Below are 20,541 nucleotides of genomic sequence, written 5' to 3' on the forward strand. Positions count from 1 at the left end.
GCTTCAACATGACCTACCTGTCACCCACTCTGGATGAAACGCAGCACCCCCCCCCCCCCCCGAAACATTTAGTTGATGTTAACGATGACAGTTTGTATTCCAACAGTATTTTGTTCACATGAAACTTCTCCTTGGCTCAGGTTTTGCTTTTTCCTTTCTTTTAGTAATTTCCTCCCCCCCCCCCGCGCCCCCCCCCCCACCAAATCTTAAGAGTTTGTTAATGTTCCTGGTTCTGCCAAGACAACTCTAAAAAGAAAACTTGAAATGACATCTGTAACGGGTTTGTGGTCAAGGTTGCATTGATCACGTGCTTAGGTTTGAAACCAGATGCCATGTTAGATTAAATGAAAACGCCTGTCCCTTCATTCAGGGCTCACAGTCAAATCCAGAAAACCATCAAGGAAACCATGTAGAAAAACACTCTTGAGCCAAATGAAAAAGGACACAAAAATGGGCCATTTTGTCATCACTGTTCCCAATTGCAGCTGTACAAACCAAGCTAATGAGACGATGATGTAATGTATTGTTGTAAAGGACAAAGTCATTTCCCGTGAGATGAAGCCTAAACTTCCCATCCTGGTGTTTGAGGTCTATAACTGCCCTCTCCCAAACTCTAGGATAATTACAAAGCCCGGATCTCAGAAGCCAATCATTTGTAGAGTAAGTTCAATACTCCCTAAAATTCTCAGTCCTTTACATCTTACTTTTTAACCTTCTTCCTATTACAGTCTGATAGCAGTCTGTCTGGTGGGCTGGTTCACCATGTCTGGACAGAATCTTTGTAGCATCACATGGTTTTGTGCCCCTTTCCAGAGTTCTTGTATAACTTCTGAGAAGAAACAGAAGTTCTTTCTCCAAGGCCAAATTAGAGATGGGCTTTGGTTTGTTTGTTTTTTTGTTGTAGGTCTAAAAAAGCATCTTCACTTTGTATTTATAAATACAAAGCAATGCTTACACAGTGGCTGAGAGGCCACCACGTACTGCATATGAGGAGGCCGAATGTTGTTAAATGCAGTCCGTGGTTGAGTCGGAACGTTGGTGTCATTCCGGGCTCGATATTTTTTTTTTTTAAGGAGTCCAATAGTGAGTTACTCTTTAAGAACTGTATTTACTGGACTACATGCTACACATGTTTTTGACACGTGGTGGCTGTGCATGGGTGGTGTGACAGTGAACCATACATGTGCAGAGTCCTTGACTTCCCATGGCTCTTAAATCCAGTAGTGAGCATGCACTGCATGGTAGAGACCTGGGTCTTCCATGGTTTCCTTTGTGGATCATACCTGGCTTCAGAGTCAACATCATGCGGGATCAACAGATAGATAACTTGTTGAGTATATGAAGAAACAGTGGAATGGCCTTTTTTACATAAGGGTCACAATGTATGTCTTATTTTGAGTTTCTATTGCTGGGATGAAATACCATGACCAAAAGAAATTTGGGGAGGAAAAGGTTTATTTCACTTAGTCTTACATATCACTGTTTATGATCAAAGGCAGTCAGGGCTTGATTCCAAACCGGGCAGGAACCTGGAGGTAGGAGTTGGTGCAGAGGCCATGGAGAGGTGTTACTTAATGACTTGCTCCTCCTGCCTTGCTCAGCCTGCTTTTTCATAGCATGTAGGACCACCAGCCCAGGGGTGGCATCACCCACAATGGGTTGGGTTCTCCCGTATCAGTCACAAGTTAAAAAAATGCCCTACAGGCCTGCTTAGAGCCTGATCACATGGCGGCATTTTTCTCAACAGAGGCTCCCTCCTCTCAGATTGCTCTGGCTGAGTCAAGTTGACATGAAGCTAACCAGCACAGTGTGCTGGATTTAGAATGTGAGCTTAGGGTGTATGGTTTAAGTTGTATCAGAAGAGGCACATTTCTTTTTACTTACCTTCAGTGATGTTCCTTTTTTTTCCCATAATTGAGGATTGTCCAAGATAGTAGTTTTTCTTACTCAGTGTTTTTCACCAGACATACACTGCAAGGCAGGTGGTATATATCAGTTGATATAACTCATTTTTCTGAGATCTTTATTTGGTTATCTTTGGCCAATGAGAGAAAGTAAAAGTCATTTTAAGCTTGGGCAGCTGGCTAATGGGAAATTGAAATGAAACCACTTGGACTCATCTGCTACAGAGGGACATGCTCAGTTGCTGAATAAAGAAGCAGGCAAGTTGCATTTATCACAGCCTCACAGTGAGCTTTAGCTGGAAGCTCAGCACCATCCTAGATGGAGGTGAGGGCTTTTTCACTCCTGTTTTATGAAGGGGGAAACTGTAACCCTTGCTGAGGGGCTTCCCAGAAACTTAGAGTTGATGAGTGTGGAATTTGCCTGTTAGAACTTAAGCCTGCTGGCTCCCAAGGTCTTTGTCTCTCTGGGCTCTTCACTCTGAGTGCCATAAATTATCTGTATGATTTGGGGGGTTTTGTTATTTTTTTCTGATTCCTGTAATACACATCACTCTATATATACAATTGTAAAGTTATCTTTACACTTATTCATGAATGGTGTTTTACACATTTGCAGTAGGTCACTTCAGCCTCGATTTGAAAGTGCTTCCTATTGAATTTGGAAAAAACAATCATGACACCTCACCTGGACATCTTACACTCTGGTCCTTGAGTGGTGAACCACTTCCTCCTACCCATCATGCCCTGCTGTATTGAGCTGCTGAGCATCCCTGACGTATACCAGCCCTACTCTTCTGTCCAGGCCTCTCTATTAGCTACTCAGTCTATTTGGAACTGCTGTCCGCATCTCGCTTGGTGGCTTTGTAGCATTCAGTGTTTTGTTCTTAAATGTTACCTTCCAAGAGCTTCGCCTTCTGACCATCAATTGAAGTATCCATCACACGACTGGTCACTAGGCTGGTCTTCAAGTGTTTACGATTCTCTGAAGATTCCTTTTTGTTTGTTTACTTATTTTCTCCTCCCCTCACTCATCTGTACCACAGAACAAAGCCTTTTCCTGTCCACTTGTTGTACGCCTAGAATACCATGCACCGCTAACACTTGACGAAGAATCGTTGGTTAAGTAAGTCTCTGGCGATAGTTCCTTCTAGTTGGTTCTTTTGTCTTCATCATTTTTTGTGTTAATGGTTTTATAATATGAATATATTTAGCCTCAAAATATAGGATGACACATTGCTTTCATATTTTTTATTGTATAAAATTATACTAATTTCCAAGAAAGAAAGAAAGAAAAAGTTTTGAAACAAGGTTTCAGTTTATAGACCAGGATAGCCTGGGACTCACCCTCATCCTCCTTTAGTCTTCCAGGCACTGGGATTTGCAGGTGGCACCTCCATGCCCAGCCCAGAATCATCATTCGATGAGTACAAAGGTGATTTGTTACCAGACAGAGAGAGTAAACTACCTCCAAGGCAGTCTAGCTAAAGGCTTTGGAAAGGATACCCCACAGCAGGGACAGTAGGGGATACCCACAGCGGGGAGAAAAGACATTCTGCCATGTCTGGGATTCCTGCTCATGATGTCATAGACCATCCATAGGCAGAGCAAGAATGTGATGTGTCTTCAGTGTACCATCCCCTTAACAGACAGTTGCTTCTAGTTCTGTTCACTCTTACAGACACACACACACACACACACACACACACACACACACACACACACTCTTAATCCCAATGTTGGGATTAAAGCCTTGTGCCACTGTGGCTGGCCTTTACCCCATGATATTTTGACATTGTTCTTTGTTGTGCTTTGAAGCTGCTCTCCCTCCCTACTTCCCCTCTCCTCCCCTCCCCTCCCCTTCCCTAACTCTCTTTGGAAAGCATTCTTTTTAAAATGAATTTATTTTTATTTTATGTGCACTGGCATTTTGCCTGCATGTATGTCTGTTTGAAGGTGTCGGATCCTCTGGACCTGGCGTTACAGATAGTCATGAGCTGCCCTGTGGATGCTGAGAATTGAGCTCATGTCCTCTGGAAGAGCAGTTAGTGCTCTTAACCACTGAGCCATCTCTCCAGCTCCAAGCTGATCTTTTTTTGTTGTTTGTTTGTTTGTTTGTTTATTTTTTTTGAGTAAAACCAAAACTTATTCTAAGCCACAGTCATCCTAGGGTCTCCCCTGCTAGGTAGTCTCCCTGGTTCAGTGGGTTGCAGTCTGATTGTTCTTTACTTTGTATCTAGAATCCACTTATGAGTGAGTACATACCATGTTTGTCCTTCTGGGTTTGGGTTACCTCACTCAGGATGATATTTTCTAGTTCCATCCATTTGCCTGCAAATTTCATGCTGTCGTTTTTCTCTGCTGAGTAGTACTCCATTGTGTATACGTACCACATTTTCTTAATCCATTCTTCAGTTGATGGGCATCTAGGTTGTTTCCAGGTTCTGGCTATTACGAATAGTGCTGCTATGAACATAGTTGAGCATGTATCTTTATGGTATGAATCAGCATTCCTCGGGTATATGCCCAAGAGTGGTATGGCTGGGTCTTGAGGTAGTTTGATTTCCAATTTTCTGAGAAACCGCCATACTGATTTCCACAGTGGTTGTACAAGCTTGCATTCCCACCAAGAGTGGAGGAGTGTTCCCTTTGCTCCACATCCTCTCCAACATTGACTGTCATTAGTGTTTTTGATCTTAGCCATTTTGACAGGTGTAAGGTGGTATCTCAGAGTCATTTTGATATGCATTTCTCTGATGATTAAGGATGTTGAACATTTCTTTAAATGTCTTACCCTGATACCCAAACCACACAAAGATGAAACAAAGAAAGAGAATTACAGACCAGTCTTCCTCATGAACATTGATGCAAAAATACTCAACAAAATATTGGCAAACCAAATCCAAGAATACATCAAAAAATTATCCACCATGACCAAGTAGGGAAGCAAGGATGATTCAACATATGAAAATCTGTCAATGTAATACACCATATAAACAAACTGAAGCTGATCTTTCTAAAGGAGCAAACTGTAGCATAAATAACCATCCTGAAAGGTGAAGGTTGTCCTGGCCAAATTACCAGCTGTGTCTCTTGGGATGTCTTCACATGTGATTGGGACTTAGTTTTTTCCCTATAGGCATGGTGGAATATACATGTAACCTCTGTCTTGGGACAAGGCTTTTGAATAATAATGCACCTCAAAAGGGACATAAATATAAAATATCACCATGCTCATAATTTAACAGCATGTTGTTCATAAACTTACGTGGTGGTGGTAGGGCACTTGTGGCTTTAAGTGAAATTATAGATGAATATTCTTCCTTATAGCTGCTGTTGCATGTCTCATTGTTTTCCTAATACACATAAACTTTTCCTCAGTTTAAGGCAAAATACAAGATCAAATCCAGGTGCTGGGCATCTCTACAATGTGAATTTGATGTTATCTTTTATTGTTGTGTACTGTAAATTCTGTGCAGAACTGAGAGACTGTTTACATGGAAAAACACAGCTGTACAGTCTTGAAAATATCCCACATGTGCGAGAGAGCAACATGGCCTGCTATTTTTATTATTTTATTTTATTTGGATTTTAGTGAAACGTTTTGAGAGAGGTTGTAGTGTTCCGTCATTCTTTTCATTAAAGTGCGGGCATTTTAGTTTGCTTTATTTCTTTACCTTTTGGACGTCTTCATGGGCTAGTGAAATGCCTGTCGTCAGAATACTCCATGAAGGATTAAAGTAATGATGAGTTTATAAAAGATGAGTGAGTTAGAGCCATCATTACTACAAATACCAATGAGTCCCTTGGAAGCAGAAGACAAAGGATGCCTTTTGAGAAGAAAATTTAGTCAATGCGTTACGGAGGAGAGGTGTTTTTTCTGCTTTCATTACTTAGAAATGTGGCTTAAAACCTAGTGGCAATGCTATTTCATTTGACTTTTTTAACATCCAAAATGATTTAAACAAATGGCATGTCTAAAGTGCTCTCCATCAGTCCATTTACAGTGGCTGAAAAGCTTACACAGAAACCTGGGGAAGTGTTTACGGAGTGTATGGGCTGGGCTTTGTGCTAGTTTCTCCCGTTTCATCTCTTTAAAGCCACTCTGGAACCTGTATTACAGCTGATAAAACAGGTTAACAAATGCGTCAGTAACACCACTAGAAAAGGACCCAGCTGGGGGTTGTATTCAGGCAGTCCTCAGAAGGAATGCCCCCCCCAGCTCCCCCTCCATCAGCTCTCCAGTATCCTCTGTGCTTATTAAGAAGGACATAGCCTCCGTATGCATTGATAAGACGTGCTCTCCAAAGCAGGTTGTCCAACCTCCAGGACACACAGTTACTCCTCTGTATTCATAGGCTCTTCATCAAGGATTTAGCCAACCACAATAAAAGATATTTGGGGGAAAAGTCATATCCCCATTGAACGTGTATAGACTCTCTTCTCCTGTCGGTATTTCCTGATTAATGCAGTGTAAGAACTATTGCCTGGCATTGCATTGTGTTAGTATAAGTAGAGATAATTTAAAGTATGTGAAAAGTGCAGAAATGACATTTTATACACAGAACTAGAGAATCTAGAGGTTTGGGTACTCAAAGGGGACCTGGAAATAATCCCCTGTGAATACTAAAGGATGACTACTTTGCTAAGACAAGGCACAAGACAGTGTATGATATGATATGGTGTAGACTATGTATACCTGCCTTTAAAAAAAAATATGTGTACTTAATTTTTTTTTTTTTTTTTTGAGACAGGGTTTCTTTGTGTAGCTTTGTGCCTTTCCTGGATCTCGCTCTGTAGACCAGGCTGGCCTTGAACTCACAAAGATCCACCTGCCTCTGCCTCCTGAGTGCTAGGATTAAAGGCATGTGCCATCACTGCCCGGCTTAAATTTTTTTTTTCCATTGAAAATTTTTCACATTGCCTTCAGGGGATAGACGGAGGCCCCATGGGAGCATAACAACAGCAAGTGTTCTACATTTTGCCATGTATCCTTTTGACCACCTTTGAATTGTCAATACTGTACACAGATGTTTTATAATTCTATTTTAAGTGACACTATGAAGAGCTACTAAAAAAAGGGAATGCATGTTAAGAATTCTGTCCATTCGATTGTACAGAGAGTAAGAGACATGGGACCACCCAACCTAAGTGGGAGGTCTTCATCAAACCCCCTCCTTCAAAAAGCTTAGGGGTCTGTGAAGAAGAGGAGGAGGAAAGATGGTAAGAGCTAGGGTGATGGATGCCCCCAAGGAAACAGTGTCTTCCAGACACAGCAGGTCCAATGTACATATGAACTCACAGACACCATGGCAACAGGCACAAGACCTGTGTTGGTCCAAGTCAGAAAGGACCAGTACTAACAAGAGGAAGTGGCCATGGAGTCCTTCCCACAAGAAGCTAATTGCAGTTGATACCTTGCTGGCTAAGAGAAAAATCATTTTCACCACTTATATCAACCACAGCCCAGGGAAGTTGTCACACCCAAGAGCAGTTGGCCAACACACACACACACACACACACACACACACACACACACACACACACACAAACCCTCCCTTTTGTAAACTTTTTGTTTTATTTTATTGATCTTTTGCTTGCTTGTTTTGATTTTTGTTTGTGTTTCTGTAGGGGTTTTTGCTTTTTGAGAGAGAGAGAGAGAGAGAGAGAGAGAGAGAGAGAGAGAGAGAGAGAGAGAGAGAGAGAATGAGAACATAATGTTAGGTGCGTAGGGAACTGGAAAGGTTCTGGGAGGAGCTGGGGGAGCAGAAAAACAAGATCAAAATATATTATATGAAAGCTTAATTTAAACAATTAATTTTTAAAATTCTGTCCCCCCCCCTTTTTTTTTTGCTTTGGAAACCTTATATCTGTGTATTTTAACCCAAAAGATAATGCGATTCTAATACTATCCAAGAGAACATACTGACCTAGGTCATGTGGATTCTGGGCCCAGTGAGGCCTCTGAGCATCTCTGGGAAAGTAACTCAGCAATACCAGACCTCAGTTTTCTGTGCAATAAAATGGGAAGTCACCTCCAACTCAAAATGCCAACAACCTCAGAATAGGTTTTATAGAAATACTTCTTCAAAAAGATTAAAGGCATGGCTAACCTAACTTGGTTCATGGAAAAGAGTAGCCACCTTGGCCTCAGTGAACTAAGTATCCCATGCCCACTCTGACCATTCCATGCTGGAGCAGTGAGCGGGATTTGTAGTGAAGTATCCGGAGAGCTTGTGTTAAGCTTCGGTAAAAATCAGAGTGTCCTGTCCCGCTGCTACAGGCTGTCCCCATCTATGTGGAGTGTTTGAAAGAGTCTCTGTTAGTGTGACCTGTAGAATCTTTCAAGTGTGGGGCCTGGAGTGTTTGCTGTGATCTTGGATTGCAGGAAGAAGAGCAGAAGTCAGCAAACCTTTTCTGTAAAGGGCCACAGAGGGAACATCACACACTTTGTAGACCATATGTTCTCCCTCTGCCGCTGAACACTGTGGCTATAGACAAGACGAGCTGTCTCCTATTCATAACACATGGCCTTGGCTGCAGCTGTGTGCCAGTAAAACTTCATTTATAAAGCAGGTGTTGGACACCCCTGACCCATGGGTTTGTAGCTTGTTGATCATTGAGTTATAATCAGCTTCTAATTTCTCTTTATGTAGTATTCTGGGGTAAATCATCTAGCTGCCTAATTCTTAAATAAGCACTTATATTCTACGGTCCCTACTGCCCACCAGTCCTTAATGAGCATCCGACTTTGTAAGGACTGCACTCTACCTTTTCCCCGATGCTAACCATGTTTTCATTTTACAGCTTGCTTACCCTTCTTACTGCTATTCACACTCGGGTTATATTTCCTACAGACTGCAGCTCAGTTGCTCTTGTGTTCTCTTGCTGGTAATTCCATTTTTACATGCGCTTAAGCTTGCCCTGAAAAATCTTTTGCTCGAGTAAAATTTTTGGTACCTAGGGAATCGTGGTCAACCTTGTTTCAGATCTTCAGGATGTGAGTGGTCAACCCCTTAGAAAATACACTCTTCCCTTTTTAAACAAAGCTCAGCCACATCTAACAAGCCACTCCCCTCAAAGCACAAATAGGGCCTGGAGACGGAATTTGTTTTGGCAAATCATTTGCAAAGATCTGTGTTGGTCTCTGAACCTAGTCCATCCATGAAGAGGTCATTGCCTCAGCCAGGAGAATTGGCAACGTTCCTTACCTGCCCTGGGTTGCAGTACATGGCTCTGATTCTAGACAGTTCTCTCCTAGCCTCAGCCCACCTCGAATCTTTGTTCCCATGAAACACTTCTCAGTCTCCTTCTTTCTCCTCTCCTAACTTTCCAAACTCTGTGACTCCACCTGCTGTCCACAGACTTGATGTTGGCAGAGCTCTTGACTTACAGAGGGAGGCTGGTAGATGATCAGGATTTATGGCATGCTTGAAATCCACAGCTTTTCCTAGTCAGCAGTTTAGCCATAGCCCTGGCTCCAGGTGATTTGTGTGATCCATCTTGCTTTATGTCTCACCTGACATTCTGCCTTTCTCATGACAGGTTGCTGAATGCTATAAAGCCAGGACTTGTTAAAAAGGTCAATAGATTGCCTACCCCCATTGCAGGATTGGTGAGTATCCACAATGGAGATTTATTTTCCAATATTCCTTTGCTCTAACCTGAGGGTCACATCAGTGCCATTGATCACAGTTCTTTCCTGCAATATGTACTCTACTTGAATGAGAATGCATCGACTCCACTCCACTCTGAGATCCCTTGAACATGAAAAATTCCAGCCATGTCCAAATGGCATCTTAATCATTGTTTGTATTTTTCCCAAGAGTGATAAAGTCCTCCAGTCTTAAAGAGGTAAATTTGTTTTGGGGCAAGAGGCTGATAATTCGGTTGACCCAGGAAGGGAATGTGATTTGAATTACATGTCCCCTCTGGAGTGCCTCATTACATTCCACTTAATGGAGGAGGGGAAAACAGAGAACTTGCAAGAGGAAATATCACCTTAAGTTGCCTTTTTCAGTGTTAAAACTCTATGTTGGTTTAAATGTTTCAGCACTGGCTAGTTGCAAACCAACTCTTCCCAAGGTTACCCAGTGTTTGTTACCTGGTGAACCATGCAAGAATGGCCCCAGCACTTCTGTGTCCACTCTTGAGATCTGTAGAATTTCATGTTCACATCAGATCAGGCAGGATATAGCTTTCAGGTATTAATGTGTTTTATAACTCTTAGCCATTAATAGTAGCCATTTAACTGACACTACCTTTGTGTAGATAAAAGGAAAAATGAAGAACAGGAAGATGACCAAATCTTAATTCTTGAAGGAGCTACAACACGCACGCGCGCGCGCGCGCGCGCGCACGCACGCACGCACGCACACACACACACACACACACACACACACACACGGATGTGTGGCCTGGTAAGATTGGCCGACTGTTTCCTTGATTATTACCTTCTCTGCCTGTGTTTTTGCATGAAAACAATGAGAAAAATGTCAAGAATTTAGGCTGGCTCCTGCCTAGGCCCGGCTGATTGTTTTAACGGTTCTTAGTTATATCATGGTGACTGGTTAAAATTAGATGTGACAAGAAGCTATTGTCCTCGAAGACTGTGGGGGTCCTGGTGGGAAGGCATGATATCAGTGAGTTAAACAAACTGGATTCATTCGTTAAGCATTGCTGTTTCTGTGGGTACACTTTCATTCCTAGATTGGGTGGTAGAGAGTTGGAGATCAGTCATTAAAATTCCATCTAGTTTGTTTGTCAGAATCATGTAGCCAAGTGAGCTAACAAATAGGGAGAGGGTAGATATATAAACTTAGGAAGAGTGGTTTTAAATAATTCTACCAAGCGTATAATATATGAGTATTATGGATAGATCACATATGTTAGTATGTATCTACATCCATTATTTTAGAACTCTTCTTATTAAAGCCATCTCTTCCAGATGTTGAAGCTATGGTCCTTATGACTGATGTGTATCTTCTTGGCTTTGAGCCTGGGGCAGCCTCTGACCTTGCTGGGTCAGAGCTCTGGGAATTAGTGTCCCAGGAATAAGATGAAGTACAAAGTGAAGGAGGCCCCAGGACACACTCATGAGCTGCATACAGTTCTGTACACAGTAGCTAAAGGAAAGGGAGGGGTGGTGGAAACTTTAATTTCAGATGTGACTTGTGAGTAATTTTAGTAATAGTACATGTTTGAGTACCTACATGTATTTTGATATTCTTTCTTGGGGAGTAATCACGTGTGCAGAGTACGCTGTGTGGTGCATGCTTAGGAATATCTGTGTGTGCATGCCCATGTGCACAGGTAAGGAGGCCAGAGTAGGACTTTGGGTGTCTTGTTTTATTTCTCTTCGGGTTACTACTTCAAAACAGTGTGCCTCACTGAACCTAGAGCTTGCTGGGGTTTGCAAGCTTGTACAGATGCTTGGCTTTTTATGTGAGTGCTGGAGATTCAAATTAGGGTGCCCAGGCTTGCAGAACCAGCACACTGACCCTTTGGCCCAGCTCCCCAGGCTTATTTTGCTATTATTATTTTTTTTAATTTTATAATTTAATTTTACATATCAGCCATGGATTCTGCTGTCGTCCCCCCCCCATTTTGCTATCATTTACCATAGATACTGTTCTTTCAATGCCAGACAGTTTGATATAAGCAAGAGGTCTTCAGCTGTTTTCCTGCTTGTATAGATGACTTCTTTCTCATCCTCTTTTTTTCCCACGTTCTGGATCCATTCTAGCTGACATTTCCCTGCTTGTTTTCATTCTTTGTCACTTACATCTTCTTACTAAATTGCTATCTTCTGACCATATTTAATATGTTAATGTCAAGTATTAAGTAAATTACTTTGGTAGTTTAGCATTTAGAAAATGCTTTCCTGCTGGGCTGTAGTAGTAGCACACAACTTTAATCCCAGCACCGGGGAGGCGAAGGCAGGCAGATCTCTGTGAGTTCGACACCAGCCTGGTCTACAGAGCAAGTTCCAGGACAGCCAAGGCAATATTGAGAAACCCTGTCTTGAAAAAAAAAAAAAAAAAGAGGAAAGAAAGAAAATGCTTTCCTAAGCACACTTACTGCCACAGTGGTTAAGGAATTGTCAGTGTTTCCACTCTTTTTGACAAAATTCTGCTCATTTATCAAGATCCAACATAAAACCACCTGTGTGAATCCTGGAGCTTATTCAGTCTCTTAATATCTTTCTTTACAGAATATGGAGGCTATCCCCTGATACTGGAGAAAATAGGTTAATGCGTGAGAAAGATAAGCATCAACTTTGTTTAAATTATATTCTGCAGAGTAAGATGGTGTAGCAATTTGAAATGAAAGGCCTGTAAGTGTTTAGTATTTACGCTAAGACAGTATGGCCTTAATGCTAATTAGCTATGATCACACATACCAATAATGGCCATCAGTTGGCACAGTGTTACATTAAAAATCACAATTCTGCCAGGCAGTGGTGGTGCATGCCTTTAAACCTAGCACTCGGGAGGCAGAGGCAGGTGAATCTCTGTGAGTTTGAGGCCAGCCTGGTCTACAGAGTGAGTTCCAGGACAGCCAGGGCCACACAGAGAAACCCTGTCTTGAAAAACAAACAAACAAACAAAAAAGTAACAACAATAACAAAAACCCCACAATTTTGAAGAGATAATAAGACAAGTCCAAATGCAGGCACATGCCGCAAAGCAGTAGGCCTGTGCTCTGCAACACTGTTAATGCCAATTAAATATATGATGTTATGGTAGCATTGTAACCATTTGGGTAGGTTTGCAAATTTTTATATTGGCACAAAGATGGAGATTCAAAGAAAATTCTGTTTTATAGGAGGAGACTCCAAATAAGCAATACATCTAGGTTGTTGCCCTTCTATTAGGTATATTTTTCAAATGATATTTCCTTCCTCCTCATATTTATTATTGTGGGTTGCTCACCAGAGATGATGAATCAGCTACAGTTGACAGCCAATTAAAAGCTTTTATTCCAGCTAGCTATGACTACAGTTAGGTATTTAGGGCCCAACAGTAGGCCCAAGTGTTTAGGCTAAGGGGTTTTCAAAAGCAAAAACCAAATCCTGGTAGTTCACTTGGCAGATGCAGGGGGAGGTTTTATGCAAGCTAGTAGTTTAACAGAAACTAAGATAAGCAGTTAGCTGTAGGGAGTTCTGCACAAGCAGGCAGTTAAACAGAAGAAAGTTATTTAGGATATCTTGTCCTCAGGTTCCTAGGGTAGAATTGGGTGGTTTTCCATGGAATTCTCCATCAGGGAGATCAAATTTTAGTTAAACCTGAAATGGCTGCGGTGAGAATACAAGATGGAGGAAACTCTTCACTGTCTTTCCCTGTCATGTTCATGACACCAAGGAAAAGGCAGAGAATACCTCAAATGTGCCTGGAGACTTCCAGGTTGGTGTTTACATTGCCAGGGAGTTGGCAGACCACCAGCCAAGTATTGATCAAGAAGCCTCAGGTCTCCTGAGAAGTGTGTTGAGGGTTTTCTGTACCAAGAGACGGGGTGGGGAAACTGTATATTTGTGTGTGTGTGTATGTGTGTGTGTGTGTGTGTGTGTGTGTCCTAACGGCTTAGTGTTGAGAAGTCAATCCAGTAAGATGGCCCAATCACTCAACCTGAAGATAAACAGCAAAGGGTGTTTTCACATACCAATCCAGAATTACAAACACATGCAGATGCACAGAGGCATGAATAGGTGTATTTTACCTCCTGAGCTGCGGTTACAGAGAATTCAGGGGCGAAGGTGTTAAAACAGAATAGCTGAGAACCATTTCCTGGCAAGAACGCACACAGACCCTGGGTCCAGGTCTGGGTTCCTTCTGTAACGTTGACATCTGAAGCTGCGTGGTGACTGCCTGCAGATGCTTGCATTCTTCTTTAGGTGTTAGAGAAACCGTTTGCTGCTGCCAGAGAGAAAGACCTCAAATTCAGGGCTTGGCCTACCAAAGATTTTTTTTTTTTTAAGTATCCCTTTAGTCTGCCAGCTCATCAGCATTGCATAATTGAGTCACGTCCTGAAGTTCCAGTCAGCGGTTGTTAGAGGATGTTGAAGGCCATTGCACACCAAGTCCTTGCTTACCATGGGAGTTTGCAGCTGGATCTTTTGGCTCCTGGGATTTATTTTTTAATGGCCATTTACATATGCATATGAGAAGTGCAACTAGAAATAGATGCTACTGGGGGATGCTGCCTCAGGTCCTGAACCTTCTTAGAGCTATCTTATTCCTTTGGTTTTACATCCAGGACCACAAGGATGAAACTGATCTTAGGAGGAAAAAAAACAAACTCGCAGATGGAAAGACATTGTAGTTACATCTGTTTTATAGATGCAGGCATGAGGGCATGTTTTGGGGGAGTTATTCACTCCAGATTAGTCAAACAGTAAAAGCTAAGGAGTGTGCTGAATCCTGGCTACTCTTCCGTTACCTATCCCACTGTTCCCAGTTGAAGACAGGGCAGATTCATGACAGATTATTTTGAATTCTTTAAGCCAGGGGGAAGGCAAAGTCTGACCTCCCTAGACTCAGAAATATTTTTTTTTGCATAAAGGATGCATTTTTCTCTAACCAAGATATTATTTCAAATATGGGTAGAGCTGCGCTTCCTGGAATGGATGAAATGTAAGTTTCTGGAAACTCTGCAGACTTCTGGGAGCTTTCAGAAGGCATCTGTGGTGTGGTTGATGTCTTATTGTTTGAGGGAGATCAGAGCAGGGAGATTGATGAAAGGGTGGTAGAGATTTCCAGACTGTAAGAAGATTAAACACATTGTTTTAGACAGGAGGTAGGTTTGTGGCGCTGTGGAAAGCGGGTGTGAAAGCCTTTACGAAAACTTCATCTTTTTAGGAAAAGGACAAGATAATAAACTTGGGCCCCAGGTGTTGGGGTGCCCACCAGCCAGTGAGCGGTCTCCCCCAGAACCTACCCTGACGTGAGCTCCCATGTACCAGCCCACTCTCACGAGTACCTTGTCTTTGAGGTAGCTAGTCTATCACTTCTCCCAGAATTTCTAGCACTTTCCTCCTCCTCCTCCTCCCATAGTTTATCTTACGGCCAGTTCAGAGAAAGCTCAACAAAAATTCTGTTCTTTACTTCTGTCTCTATTTCAGTTCAAGTCATTATTTTCGGCCACAAGGGAGACAGAGTGGGCAGTGAGAGAAAGGCCAGGGTGTAGCCATCACAGGGCATACATACACTCACGGATTAAATGTCTATTCTGTGCCAGGTATAGCACCGCACTGTTCTTACTCCTCACAGTCACACTGAGATGTCATCCTGGCTGGACCCTGGTTAGATCTCAGGACCTACAGTTCACTCAGTCTTATTCACTCTCCTCTCCAGTAACAAGAGACAGGATAGGAATTTAAAGCTGGGTTCACCCAGCTTCCGGTACTGTGATTTTTCCACCCTGTCACACTGCCTCCTTCCAGACCTCATCACGTAGACCTGAGTGCAATACTTCCAAACATTTGTTTGGAAGCCTTGACCTCCAAGCAGAGCTCACGTGGTCTTAGAAGACCACCACCCTTCTCGTTTCTGATGGGTTTGCTTACTGAAGGCTGGGGATTGTGGACCCTACAGGAAGTATTTCTGTCAGCCCAATTAAATCAAGCTCCACCTGGCCACATCCCAGGAATCACAGTCAGTGACGTGTATAGTCTGACAACCCATAATAATAAGAAAGCATTAAAAAAAATCTTTGCTGAGGGCTGGAGAGGTGGCTGGTGGTTAAGAGCAATTGCTGCTCTTCTAGAGAATCCCGGTTTGGCTCCATGTGGTGGCTTACAACTGGCTAAGAATCCAGGTCCAGGGGATCTGGCCTCCACAGACTCCAGGCTTGCACATGATGCACATACATATAAGCAGGCAAATACTCATACACAAAAATGACTTTTTTGTAATATCAGGAAGTTTTGCGAAAGACTTTTTGAAAAATCGTGATTCCACTTAGAGCACACAACCAAACTTCCTAAATGACATCTTCCTTTTCCTTCTGTTTGCAGGTGTGCTCACACATGTGCGGTACACACATACACACACACACACACACACACACACACACACACACACACACACACACACGAGTCTGTCTCTTTGTTCTTTGTGAAGGAAGCCTGTTTCACTGAGGGAAGTGACTGGATCTTGTAGGGTATCTCAGCCAAAAGTGACTTCAGGGACACATCTCCTTTGATCCTCATCCCTGGCACAGTGTGAGAAGCCTTGCCTGTGTTCCCACATGGTACACAGGAGGACTGTTCTGTGTGCTGCTGTTGGGGTTGGTGCCAAGGGCAGTCTGCAGTCAGGATGGTTGTTAGCATTTTACTTGGTTTATACGTAAAAGAGTACAAACTGTGTGTGTGGGGGGGGACAAAAAAAAGTGAGGGTATTGTATTTTTGTACATTGGGCCCTGTGTTGAGTGATGGAACATGAGTTGGGGAGAGGAATAGTTTATTGATGTCTATCAGATCATTGCTGGCTGTGTGCTGGTTACAGCGGTCTCCACTGCCAGCTTGTAAACGTGCAGACCATTCTGGGCCTCATCTTTTCCTATACTTTTATAAAGCTCTCAAATGTATATGGAGTGGAATCCAAACACATGAGAATAGAGGCATTTGGGGTTCTTCTTGGGCTACATTCGAGTCCAAGTTTATCTCTGACATCCATGGTTCTTCAGGAACCAGACTCCAATTAAGCTACGACCCAACCCAGAAGATGTGGCTGCACAATGAATATGCAGACATCGCATGCCGAATGATGACTGCTTTCCTCACAGTGAGGGAGATAGGTTAAGGGAGCATTCTGATGACCAGTGAAGCAGAGGGGGCTGTCGGGATCTGCCTGTCACTGGGAATGAAAGAGTTGTTCGTACACTCGCCAACTGTTTTAGTTCATTTTTTTTTAACTTTACCATAGCGTAAAAGTGATGCCCATTCAGTAGAATCTATACTTCGATCTTTCCCTGGAGTGGTGGTGTGCAGTATGGCCTTCTGAATCTTGACAGTGGCAGGAGCCACAGTTTCCTGTCAACCATACATACACAAAAGCAAACAACATACACTACTGGGTGTTGTGTGTGCAGCTCGTGGCTGCTCACTAATATGCTTAGATCAGACTGACACATTAGTCTCCTTGTCCAGTTTTGGGCAGACGTTTTGAAAAGTTTTGTCCCTTATATGTATTCTGTACTTCTGATCTCCCTTCGGGTTTCTTATTTGGAGAGTTTGTTAGTTATCCACAGCTGTATAACAAATTGCCTACCCAGCTTTGTAGCTAAAAGGCACAGCCTTGGTTCTCCCATAGTTCCCATGGGGTTGGAGTCTGAGCAAGGCTTAGAGTAGTTGCTTAAAAGGAGGAGTGGAGAGATGGAGAGAGACAGAGAAAGGGGGAGGGAGAGAAGAAGAAGGGAGAGAAAGAGAGAGAGCACAGACACTTCAGGTGGAAGTCACAGTCCTTTATACCTTAATCTCTGAAGTGGCATTTCATCACGCCTGCCATACTCATTCAGTTAAAAGTCACGAGGTGCAGCCATACTCCAGTGAAGGAGCTTATGTAAGGGCTTCAAACCGGAAGTGATCCCTGGGAACCGTCAGACCTTCATGTCACAGGGGATGAAATTGTTGTACAACTGGTCTGGTTCACAGTTGTTTGACTTGACTATGATGTGAAATGATGCCCATTCAGTAGAGTCTCTACTTTGATCTTTCCCTGGAATGGTGGTGTGCAGTGTGATGTAGCTAGAGTTTTCCGGCCTTGCCCACAGTCAGGACAAATCTCTCTCACCCGCCAGTCCCACAGCCGCTCAGACCCAACCAAGTAAACACAGAGACTTATATTGCTTACAAACTGTATGGCCGTGGCAGGCTTCTTGCTAACTATTCTTATAGCTTAAATTAATCCATTTTCATAAATCTATACCTTGCCACATGGCTGGTGACTTACTGGCGTCTTCACATGCTGCTGGTCATGGCGGCGGCTGCAGAGTCTCTCTTCAGCCTTCCGCTTCCCAGAATTCTCCTCTCTCCTTGTCCCACCTACTTCCTGCCTGGCCACTGGCCAACCAGTGTTTTATTTATTGACCAATCAGAGCAATATGACATACAGACTGTCCCACAGCACTTCCCCTTTCTTTTTTTTTTTAAAAGGAAGGTTTTAACTTTTACACATCTCCAAAGTCAGCTTGGTATATTTGGGAATTTGGGCGTAGCATCTCTTACTACTTCCTGCTGGAGGGGGGCGCTGTATCTTATGGGGACACAGAGAAAATTTTAGGATCATGGAGTAGTCCATGAGACTGTATCGTCTGAGCCAGTTGCCTTGAAACGATTCTGGATGTTGGATCATCTGGGCCATGGTGTCATCGGAGACCTTTCAGGTGGTCTTGGCTGGTCAAACCTGATGTATCTTAATCTGGAACAAATCCATAGCCTCTGGCTTTCTGTAGAAACAAAAGCAGAGCCTCTTTTCCAAAGCAACATATCCTTATAGCCAAATTTTGAAGTCAAGGTACCTTTAAAATACACATTTTGGCATAACTCAACAGCTTTTGCAATCAAATGTTTTTCTTCAGCTACAAATATCAAAGAGAACATAATCCAGATTCTCTGTGTGATAGCCATCTTTATGTGGCTTATTTTTTATATTACCTTGAGCCTATTGCTTTAAACAGCAGCCTTTTAAGCTGAAATGGTGCTGTGGCTGCTGGCTCCACCCACCTCAGCTTCCCAACATGGCGGTGGTACGTTCACCACCAGCTCTGGGAGCCATCGTGGGTCTGTGCTTTTATCCAAGCAGCGTGTAGCCCAGAAACCTCTTTTTGTTTTGTACTAGCAAAGGCTAAATCCACCACACAGCTTAATGTGCCACTTGCAGAGGCCTCATTCCCGCCATACTGCAGACTGAGCTCGCACGCTAGGAACCCGCCAGTAGCTCAAACCGGCAGCTGCCGCTCATTTGAGAGAGACAATTAGGAAGCTGTTTTTAGCTCCGTTTTAGAATCTTTTCTCGGGTTTTAGGTAGAAACTTTTGCCAACACGTTAGGCACCATTTGTAGCTAGAGTTTTCCGGCCTTGCCCACAGTCAGGACAAATCTCTCTCACCCGCCAGTCCCACAGCCGCTCAGACCCAACCAAGTAAACACAGAGACTTATATTGCTTACAAACTGTATGGCCGTGGCAGGCTTCTTGCTAAATGTTCTTATATCTTAAATTAATCCATTTTCATAAATCTATACCTTGCCACATGGCTGGTGGCTTACTGGCGTCTTCACATGCTGCTGGTCATGGCGGCGGCTGCAGAGTCTCTCTTCAGCCTTCCGCTTCCCAGAATTCTCCTCTCTCCTTGTCCCACCTACTTCCTGCCTGGCCACTGGCCAACCAGTGTTTTATTTATTGACCAATCAGAGCAATTTGACATACAGACTGTCCCACAGCAGTGTGACGTGCTAAATCCTGACAGTGTCAGGAGCCACAGTTTCCTGTCAGCCACACATACATAAGAGTAAACAACATACACTACTGTGCGCCGTGTCCCTGGGTATGATGTTTGGTGGGGTAGATGTGTTTATTGCATTTTCTTCTCTTTTAAAACATTTTTATTAAGAGGTTTTTTGGAGCTGAGGATTGAACCCAGGGCCTCGTGCTTGCCAGGCAAGCGCTCTACCACTGAGTTAAATCCCCAACCCTTGCATTTTCAACTTTTGATATGCTTGTCAGGACTTATCCTCATTGGAAATTGAGGAGCATCTCTACTGACCTGTAAATCTCTCATTCTTCTGAAGACATTTCCCTAGGGTCACAGGACTTTAAAGATTACAGTTTCCTCAGACGGTCTCTCTTATATGACATCAAACTTGTTTCCTCTTTTTTTTTTTTTTTTTTTTTTTTGTGCATTGCACCAAAAAGAGATGGTTTGTTTCCTCTTGTGGATTCTCTCAAGTGAGAATCCACTTCTGACATAAGACATAACCTTTAACGTTTAAGGGACCTCCTTCTAGAAGGCAAATAACCCAGTCTAACATTGGGTCAACTGTAGAGTTCTAAGGAAGTCTAATATGCAACAATGAACAAGAAAGGTATGCTGACTTGAGGTCAAAACCTGCTTTGGACAGGTGAGGTGCCACCAGGTCCCGTGAACACAAAGGGCCTTGGGGTTGGGGAAGGGATATTCTTGTTAGGAATGTAGATGGTCAAGCCAGAAGAGCTTAGATGCTGTCTGTGAGTGGCCAGGATTTCTATACTGTATGTGGAGCTAAGCATCTCTGAGAGAAGTCAGTGTTTTAGAAAGTGAACCAGGAAGAGTACATTGAGGCCAGAAATGCCATCAACATGGAGTTGTTTCCTTTTTCATCTCTTGAAACCCAATGAAAGCAAAAGACTTCTGTGTTGTGGATAACTCTGCAGCTGTGTGTGGCTAGCCAGCTTTCTATCACTATAACAAAATACCCGAGATAAACCTACAGAGAAAAAGGCTTTTTGTGGTTCATTTTTACAGATTGAAGTCCATGATCCGCTGACTCTGTTGCTTTGGGCTTGCCAGGAGGCAGGGGGTTATGGAAATAGGAGTGTGTAGCAGAAGAGACTCCTATCTTCATGGCAGTCAGGAACCAAACAGGCAGAGAAAAGACTGGAG

General features: G+C 43.0%; 1 protein-coding gene across 12 annotated transcripts in view; it reads left to right on the forward strand.

Annotated features, from left to right (window-relative positions):
- The window catches only part of Limch1 (LIM and calponin homology domains 1), a 320,820-nt gene that overhangs the window by 141,122 nt on the left and 159,157 nt on the right, over positions 1 to 20,541 (forward strand). For all 12 annotated transcript variants that reach the window (XM_037209070.1, XM_028882266.2, XM_037209072.1 and 9 more), the window contains exon 3: positions 9,447 to 9,516. In XM_037209070.1, the coding sequence (XP_037064965.1) occupies positions 9,447 to 9,516 (70 nt within the window). The remainder of the gene's footprint in view (positions 1 to 9,446; positions 9,517 to 20,541) is intronic.

This window comes from Peromyscus leucopus, chromosome 10, assembly GCF_004664715.2.
Source record: "Peromyscus leucopus breed LL Stock chromosome 10, UCI_PerLeu_2.1, whole genome shotgun sequence".
NCBI classification, from domain to species: Eukaryota; Metazoa; Chordata; class Mammalia; order Rodentia; family Cricetidae; genus Peromyscus; species Peromyscus leucopus.